Genomic DNA, 9,823 nt, shown 5'->3' on the forward strand with positions numbered 1-9,823 from the left:
GTGATGATTGTGGAGGGAGGGATGTGTTGGGGGCTCCAAATGAAGATGATTGGAATAAGGTTCGACACGTTGTTAAATTCTTGCGTGTATTTTATTACGAAACAATTCAAATGTCAGGTTCCTTGTATTCAACTTCTAACTTGTTTTTTGGTATTCTTCAAAATGTTTATCATTGTTTGGATAAGTATTGTGAAAGTAGTGATTATTCATTGAGTACCATGGCAATGCAAATGAAAGAGAAATATGATAAGTATTGGGGAAATTTTTTGTCTATTAACCCCTTGTTGTTTGTTGCTTCGGTGCTTGATCCACGTTACAAGATAAATGTCTTGGAATTTTTGTTCCAAACGAATGTGGGTCTAGTAAAAGCAAAAGAAATTGTTACCAAATTAAAGGATGTCTTGAGCCGGTTATATGAGCAATATGCTATGAATGAAAGTGGGGCTAGCCTGGCTAGGTTTGGAAATGAAGAGCGTAGTTGCACAAGTTCCGAAGGTGTGGGTGTGGGTACTAATAAGAAAGATGCTTTAACTATTTACCATTCATTTCGGGCGTCCAAAAATGTGATGATGTGTTGAACAGAGATAGAGCAATATTATACGGAAGAGCTGGAGACTCCAAGTGACAACTTTGATATTTTAATGTGGTGGAGGGTAAATAAGGTAAAGTTTCCGATTCTCGCCGAGATAGCACGAGATGTCCTGGCAATTCCACTTACTTCTGTTGCTTCTGAGTCGGCCTTTAGCACCGGAGGTCGCATCATAGATCCTTTTCGGAGTTCTTTGGCTCCGAAAACAGTGGAAGCTCTTATTTGTTGTCAAAATTGGTTGAGATCTTCTCCCAATTTTCAGTATGTTGAGTCACTCTTGCCTGATATTGAAGATGAAGAAAGCTACAAGCTTGAGTCGGGTAATATTTGTTAATTTCAAATTTATTTATTATTATAATTATTTGATTAAATTATTTTTTCTAATCCTTTAAAAATTTCATTGTGGTAGAAATTTTGTCTAATTCTCTCACATTTGACGCGAATTAAGGCTTAATGGATGAACTTTGCGGGGTAATGTTTTGTTTAAAGTATTTGGTAAGTTTTTTGCATCTTATTTTTTTCTAATTTGATATTTATTTCTTACTCTTTAATATTAATTACTAATAGTGATTCACTTTATTTATGTTTTGATTTGTTGGATTATTGAAGGAAGCAAATTTAAGGAATTGAAGATAATCTATGTTTGAGGTGGCTCAAGGAAATTATTTTGTAACCGTGTTGATGTTGATGTTTATCCATATTGATCACTATCTTTATGTTTTCTCGCTTTTATATTTGTGTAATGGTGTTGCCCATGACTTATTTTCCTTTTGCTAAGTGACTTTAATTAGTTAATACTTTGTTTATTATTCATTAATGAATTTTATTTTAATTTGAGTTTGGGTAGGTTTGATGTTTTTTTTTTTTAAGTGATGGCATTTGATGGGATTTTTTTGCCTTTGGTAAAAACATTTTTCATTAACTAGTTTTGCTAGTCTAATTAGCATTCATTATGTTAATTACTAATTAGTCCATTTGCTTTGGAAAAATGTATTTTATAATATAAAAAAAAAAAAAAAAAAAAGTTGAAGTGGATCAATATAAAAAAGCTTCAATTTTTAGCCCAAAAAACAAATATTTGGGTCCCAACAAAAAGTATTTTGGCCTTAAAACAACTCATTTTTAATAATTTATTTTAGCCCAACAAAAAGTATTTGGGTTCTTAAAAGGAAAAAAAACTCATTTTTGGTTTTTGGCCCAACAAAATAAATCAATATAAAGCTCTCGGTTAAATCAGTTAACCTGTTTAACCGGACCGTTTAACCGTGTACCGTTTTAATCGAAATTATAGGTTAAAATTCTTATTGGTTCGGTATCGGTTAATAAACCGTTTAACTGAAAATTATCGGTTAATAACCGATAAGGTCCTTAACCAGACCGTTTTGACCGATACCCAGGCCTAGCTGTAAATAACTTGAACTAAACACAAGGAAATAAAGAAAAAATTGACACCCAAGTAATCATTTCAATTTCTCATTCAAAATCACACAAATATCAACAGTAATATATATATCAAGATTCAGGTTCCTGGAGAAAGAAAAAATGAGGAAGATACACGAAGGAGCAACTACAAAAGCTACAAGCTTTAGCAAGTCCTCAGTCTCCTTTGATATCACTCCAATCCTTGACCAGTCTCCACTGTACCTGAACATTGAAATCTTTCTTCATGAGAAACATAGATTCAAGTTTCTGATGAAAAAAATATCAAAGAAAACAAACGAAAAAGCATACGTACCCAGCATCGATGAATCCCAGCCCAAGCAGGGCCACAACAGAGCGAGCAAGAATTGGGTTGGAGATTTTCATTGGGAAAATGGTTTCTTGGTGGGACCTGGAATTATCAGACAAATCTTTCTTCTTAGCCATTGAGGTTCCAAATTTTCTGACATTTCTCCTCACAAACGGATAAGTAGTCGGGCTGTTGAAGATAAGGCTCTTTCTAGTGACCAGCATTTCCTATCCTCTGTTTGGGCTCGTTACTCTTTGACCATTCTCAATTCTAAAAATCATTCATCCAACAAGGGCACAATTGTAATTTTGATATTTTTAACGTTATATTTAGAGAAAAATGCAAAAATCATTTCGTATATGCGTTTCTACCATGAAAATTCCATTACCAGTGAGCTCTTTTTTTTTTTTTGGGTCCTGCAGGCTTGGGCTTGGCTTGGCTTGCTTCACAGGTTTCTTTTCCTCCCCAGCTCCCTCAGCTGATCAAATGGAGAGTTCATGAATAACTTCTGTATATCACCCACTGCAGAATACAACTTTGCCTCCAAATGTTCGAGCCTATGTTCAGAATCGGAAGATGATGAAGCCATTATTAGCTCTGATATCAAGTTGTTACAAACCTGAATATCAATTAGGGTAGGTTTTTCGATAGAATGTAGGCCTCCTTCAAACCAAGAGTTTAGAGAATAAACTTCTCTGCATAATTTATTAACACGAGAACAATCTTTAAATAGATTTATAATTAGATAACACCAACTTGAAAAAAAAATAAATAAATAAATAAATAAATAAAAAATAAATTAAGGATCTCTCAAGTGTTAAATATTAAGGTAACAGAATAATAAATATTTAATTGCTCAAATTTTAAGGATTTTACCATGGTATTATCTTAGAAAATCTAAAGAATTCCTCATCCTTACAACTCCCAAAGCATGACTTTAAACACCAACATTGCCCTGCCAAAACAGTAATGGGATCTGACTTCTGAGCAATAGCCAGTAAAAGCAAGAGATAATGGCGCTTGCTTGGTGCTTCTCAATTCTGCTATTGAAATTCCTCTTCATAATCTTTACAAAGAACACTCCTATGTAGAAGCATTCCCACAATGAAACCACCTGGAATGAACTCCACACAATTCCAGCCGGCAGGGTAACATGATACTGCAGTGGAAGTGTATCCACATCACCCAAAAAGGATAATCTTACCAAAGTTTATAAAGAGAGGTTATGGAGAGGGTAGAACCACAAACATGACATCTGAAGTGGAAGTTGCATCATCATACTTGCCTGCCAGATTACGCAAATCCTGCAATATGCCTATCCGGTCGATCTAGTATTGTTTCTTATATCTGATAAATTTATGGAACAAAAATCATAAATCAAAAAACCATAAAAGCATGAACAAGACCATAAAAATAAAGCAATAGTAATTTCAAGGGGTGATAAAATTGGCTTTGGATCTCCCCCTCCCATAAAACCAAAATTCACTTTCAATGCAGAAGTCTAAATAGGTGAAACATTTTATGTTTTTTTTTGTAAGAAAGGTGAAACACTTACATATTACTATAACCCAAGCTAGTATATCTGTCCCAAATAGTTGACTGCTCTGCATAAATTCACTCATGGTCAAATTCTGAATATGTCAGATCATTCGCGTACGGAACCCCATTTGTCAATTGTACCAAAAGATCCAAAAAATGGAATGATCATCTCCAAACCATGAAGATTTTATCCATAATTAAGTGCCCAAATCAACAAGCTAAGCCAATGCTGGAGCATCTGCAGACAGACCTCTGAAGCCACCACATTCAACACTGAACCCAAAACATTAACAAGCACTATATATGGGGTACTTAAGAGATAAAAACGGTTTGAAGTTTTGAAATTTCTCAAAGTTGTAAAAGCGATGAAAGTTTAAGAGTGTTAAGTAAAGTTTCTCCTAATTAAAAGCATTCAATTTATTCAACTCTTTTCTTTTCTTAGTTATTTAAACGTTAATAACTAATTATTGACAGTGGCTTAGTTTCCAACTTTAAATTTAAAAGATAATTATCTTTTCTAAAAGTTCAAATATAAGTTTAGTAAAATAAATTTTTTTAATGATAAAGTACTTAGAATAGAAGTTCTTAATTTGAATTTCAGAATTTGTTCAAAATTATTAGTATCAAAGTGCTCTTTACTTCCTCAGAACACACACACACAAAAAAAAAAAAAAAAAAAAAAAAAAAAAAAAAAAAAAAAAAAAAAACTAAATTATTCAAAATCAAATAATTTAATTTTTCTTAACTTTTGTAATTGTGAAAATTATGGTTATCATAATTAATCTAACTCAACTTGAGGTATTAATACTAATTTTAAATAGCTTGCAAAATAAGCATAGACTATATATTCTCAAAATTTCACGTTGGATTTGTAAACCATTTCTTCCAATTGAACTGATACTAAAAAGCAATTTAAAAATTATACCATACACTTCTAAAATTCTTGAATTTAATCTATTATTTTCTCGTATTCAAGATAAAGTTACAACCTTAAGGTATTAAGAAGTAAACTTCCACAATATATATATATATATATATATATATATATATATATATATATACTATGTACTAAAATGACTAATTTCTCACATTTATGGTGGATCATATGTTTTCCTGGAAAATGCACTCATATCATATTACATCCCAAAATGCAAAAGAAAACGATATGGAAAAATTGAAAAAAGAGAAAGAAATTGAAAAGATGTTGTCCTTTACAATTTATTGGCCGGGGAAAGAGTTCCTACAGGCAGCTGCCAGGAGCATAGTGGCGGAACTGGCCATTTTGCATGAAGTGAGTGAATGGAGAAGTATAAGAAGTTCCCATGATACCTTTTAGGATAATTTCCAAGTAGTCTTTCCACCATTTCATGAAGCTGCTCTGCTTGAAGAATATCTCAGGGGATACTGCATAATTCTTGAGCATACCCAATACATAGGCTTCAAACACAATCAGGCTCCGTTTATGTTTATCCATATCATTCGACGACTCTCCATTGCTCAGCAGCACATTGCATGAAATGCGAGCCTCCTCAACATATGCCCAAAAGCAAGAATCCTCCGTCAGGCCATCCGCCAGTTTTTGTTTCTTGGAATTATTTGGACGGCTTGCTGCAGGTTTCACATCTTCACTGAGCCATTTCTCCAATTGGGTGTAATGTTTAGACCTTCCTTTAGCCATGTAGTCTGTTTTGCCGTCACGGTAGTATTCAGCTATGTCCAGCGGTTCAATCAACCTTCGGTAGTTTGTTCCAGCATAGAGCCAGCCGGTGGTAAAGGAGGCGCCATTCCTCTGGGGCTTTTTCTCTGCTTCATCAACCATGTCCATCCAGTAACATGTGAGGGGTTTCTTGAACGCTTGTGCTTTAATGTCACTGCTATCTAATGCATTCTTGAACCTGTCATAGTATCCAATTCCCTCGTCCTCACAACACTTCTTGTACCATTCCAGTTGGGTCATGTATGCTTTCATCTCATTTAACACGGTGGAATCATAAACTTCCCTCCTCCTCATTAACCATTTCCTCTCCTGTCTCTCTGTGTTTCTAATTAGCGTGTTCATGTCAATATTGCTCTGCTGCTGCGCGCCATGATTTTTTAAAAATGAGTTGTGCTACTACCAATAAGTAGATTTTTGGAAAACATCTCATATAATTAAATGATAGTGATTCGATCTCATCTATGTATGTACCATAGCATGTGTTAGTTTATGTTTTGGCATATTCGGTTTGCATGTAAACTGATGAAAATGAGCATCTTGTTCGGACAGCCAAAAGTAGTGTCCGGATAGAATTTTCAGAAAGTTCAACTTAAAAATCTAGGGCCTGTCCAGACAGCCAGAAGCCGTGTCCAAATTGAATTTACAGAAAGTTCACTTGTTCACTTTGAAGACCTGTCCGGACAGCATTTACAGAAAGTCTATTTTACTTGGCCTATCTGGACACTGAGCTTGGCTGTTCAGACATCAAGGGTTTATGCATATGTAACCCTAGCCGTGTCCGAACATGTACGTATCCCTGTCCAGACACGGCCGCTTAATATGGTTGTGCGAATTTATATTTAAACGACTTTTATGCACATTATTATGTATGAATTCGGAGAGCGAATATTGGGAGCTAAGAGAGAGAGATAGAGATATCGAACTGGAGTGTTTTGGATCTCTCTTCGAATAAAGGTGAGAAATCTCATTCTCGTTTGATTAAACACTTGAAGCCAATCGGAATTCCGATGAGGAGATCATATAGAAGAATTGTACCAGATGTTCTGGAAAGGACTACTGCAGTAGAAGTTGAGTGGGTCGCTTGTCTTATGCAAGGGAGTGTCAATTGCAAAAGTTTAGTAAGCGTGAACTTCTTGTAATTCTTAGTCTTTTATAGTGGAGTGATTTCCTAGGTTTGGCTGCTCCGAAAGGTTTTACATTTAGAGAATTTTCTAAATAGTTTTCTCTTCGTAACTAAATATCTGTGTTCTTTAATGTTAATTACATATTTGTATTTGGTTGATTATTATTTGTTAAGTCAGATTTATTTCCTACATAATATTTTGTGAAACAACTATACAATCAGAATGTGTGTTAATTGGAGTCAATTAGGGTTTTTCAGCATGAGATATATATGAGTCAAATAATGAGCAATTATCTATGATCCAATTCCAAATAAAAAAGAGATTGAGCTAGTACCTGCGGTCGCCCCAGTCCGATTGCTTCTAGTTGTGTAATAATGCCTGCCTGTAATGGTTGTGCAATCCATTCATCGTGGAGTTTTGTAGTACTATCCTTGCACATTACATTACCGTGGAGTTGTTCGACTATATTTTTATACTCAAAGAACTCCAAATTAACTTGATTAGGATATTGATTTCCAGGACCCGTTGCCATCAACAACTTCAAAACAGATTCAGGGTTTTCAAGACAAGCGCAACCCAGTTCGGAACACAGGAGAAATGTGCCAAAAGGCTTGTATTCCTTGGTTGGAGAAGCCAATTCAGCAGCACTAGGATTGGGGGGTGAAATTAAGACTCTTGGGACTGGATCTCGATCCAAAACCACATGCAAAAAGCAAGAGTTCCATGTTGAGTATTGTAATATGGCTTCTTGCAAGCCATCATCACCAATAAGGGGTGAACCAAAAGTGATGCAAAGTGGGCGTTTGGTGGTTGCTAAATTGATTTTGTCCAGCAGCCATAAGGTGAAGAGAGAGGCAACAGATCCTCCCAGTCAGTGTCCAGTGATAATGAATGGCTTCGTGGAAATCTGCATTAAAATATGAATCTTATAACTTTAATAACAGCCGACTGAAATTCTCAAAGTTCTTTTGATCGATACAATAAAAAACGGTCCATATATATCATATACAAAGACCTTACTAATTTTTTTTTTTTTCTCCTAAGCATACAAAGACCTGGGCGGTTTGGACTCGTTTGGTAATTTTTTTAGATGATTTTTTTTCCCTTTTGATGTTTTATTGGTGAAAATAGTTTTTGAGTGTTCTATTTATTGAGTTGTTTGTTAATTCTTTTACTTTATGCTATATATATAAAAAAAAAAAACAAAAATTAGCAAATTTGCCCAATTTTCCTTGCATAGCTATTCTCCAAAAGAAATTATAAAAATCATTTACCACCTCATCTTTTACCTATCTTTCTGGTCCTAGTAGATAGGATACCAAGCCAATCAATCAACCAATAGACCCGGATACAACCACAAAGCACCACACATGATCCCCTCTCTTAGTACAATAGCATTGGTTCCTGCAATACTAGCAGAAATTGATGGTTCACAGGAGTCATGGGGCTAAGGAATTCAACATCAAGAAAAGTCCCCTATTAATTAAAGTCCCCTATTAATTTGTGCCACATGGCTAGTGGTTGCTACAAATTGGCTATAGAAGGCAGCCAGCAACAGGTCAAAAGATGACTTTCGTTTCCTTCTCTAAAATCCCTACCCCCTTCGTACTGAATTAGGCATTAGAGATATTCTTAATTTCTTACTTTATTGCCGCTCTTAAATACTATTCACTTTATTCTTAAACAAAATCATTAAAACATTTTTATTTTTATATCATATTATTTACTTTTTACTATTAAAAAATTAAAATATGCCTAGATTTCCCCAAGCTTACAATAAATTAAAGAAAAAGAGAAAAAAAAAAAAAAAAAAAAAAAGGAAAAATTAAGGATAGAGAGGTACCTGAGATTTCAAGAAATCCAGCACACCATGGACACTGGCAAAAAGATCGATTGCAGGTTTGTTAATGGAGAAACGTGGGTTGGTTTTGGTGCACAGGAATTCAAAGAGAGGAAAAGTCTCCTTAAGAGCTGATGATGAAACCAAGTCTCCTCCTCCTTCTCCTTTAAGACGCTCTTTCGTACAAGGAGGCCAAGTAACGAAAGCTATGATTGTACAGTTTGGCTGCTGATCATCAATTTTGAATCTAACAGTAACAGGGGAAGCCGAAGATGGCGCTTCATTGATTTCTGTGTAAAGTTCCGAAATTGCAGCCCATGAATGGTGCAGGACATTAGAGATCACAACAAAACTTCCCAACTCTAACCCACTGCTAAATCTGCAACCCAGAATCAAAGGAAATAAATAGTCAACAAATTTTGATGCAATGGGATTTCCATGCTCAAGAAACAAATTAAACGAAGAAAAAAAAATGCAATGGGTTTCTTCTTACAATGGAGATCGGTTCATCCTCAATGGCTTTGTTAGACTCGTTTACAGACATCGCTACGTGCTGGCAACAAAGTTATAACAACAACGGGAATCAATCAAAGACTCGTCAGTCGTCAACGTCGACTAACCAATGGCCGCCACGAGAAAGTTCCTCGCGGGAGAAATGACAAGACTAGAAAGTCAACAGGATAATGACTTAAAACTAAAAAACTCACCACGGTCCACAAATATATCTATCAAACACTTCCAATAATTTTTGAGGTTTTTTTTTTTAAAAAAAAAAAAAAAAATTGTTTTGATATAATAATAATGATAGTAGTTTGGACTTTGGAGATTTCTGTAAGTATTCAATTTTTTTTTTGAAAAAAATGGAACTTCCATTGATAAAATTTCAAGACACACAAAACATAAAGTTCTGAAAGTTCATAACCAAAAACTATGACGGTTACAAAGTCATAAAAATGACTTTAATTTTTTGTTAACCCATGTATAATTATATTTAAGGAACATATTTGTTTTGTGCAGACTAAATCAAAGACATGAGTAACCTAAATAAAATTAAAAAAAAAAAAATCTTAAAACAATAAACTCAAAACACAAAAAACTTCCAAAAGAATTAAAGTTACCTAAATAATAATAATAATAATAAAGTACTCTCTAAAAAGTTGTCGAACGACCTTCAGAAGATTCGTTTCCGGCCAGGTTGGTGAAGCCAAAAATTGGTCCCTTTTTTCTCCCATTTGCGTGGAGCTTGGTTTCATTCACCCTTGCTATGAGACCCACAAACGAATAA

At 34.6% G+C, this 9,823-nt stretch overlaps 1 protein-coding gene and 1 pseudogene across 1 annotated transcript; both read right to left on the reverse strand.

Annotated features, from left to right (window-relative positions):
• Nucleotides 1-2,049: 2,049 nt before the first annotated feature.
• On the reverse strand, nt 2,050-2,542 carry LOC132185495 (uncharacterized). Its single transcript, XM_059599263.1, has 2 exons — nt 2,325-2,542; nt 2,050-2,233 (listed from the first exon to the last, which is right to left on the reverse strand). Exons 1-2 carry the CDS (start codon nt 2,540-2,542, stop codon nt 2,050-2,052), a joined length of 402 nt encoding a protein of 133 aa, XP_059455246.1.
• Nucleotides 2,543-5,006: 2,464 nt separating this feature from the next.
• LOC132183611 (senescence-associated carboxylesterase 101-like) lies at nt 5,007-9,048 on the reverse strand (annotated as a pseudogene).
• Nucleotides 9,049-9,823: the final 775 nt, after the last annotated feature.

Source organism: Corylus avellana, chromosome ca6, assembly GCF_901000735.1.
Source record: "Corylus avellana chromosome ca6, CavTom2PMs-1.0".
In the NCBI taxonomy this organism is placed as follows: Eukaryota; Viridiplantae; Streptophyta; class Magnoliopsida; order Fagales; family Betulaceae; genus Corylus; species Corylus avellana.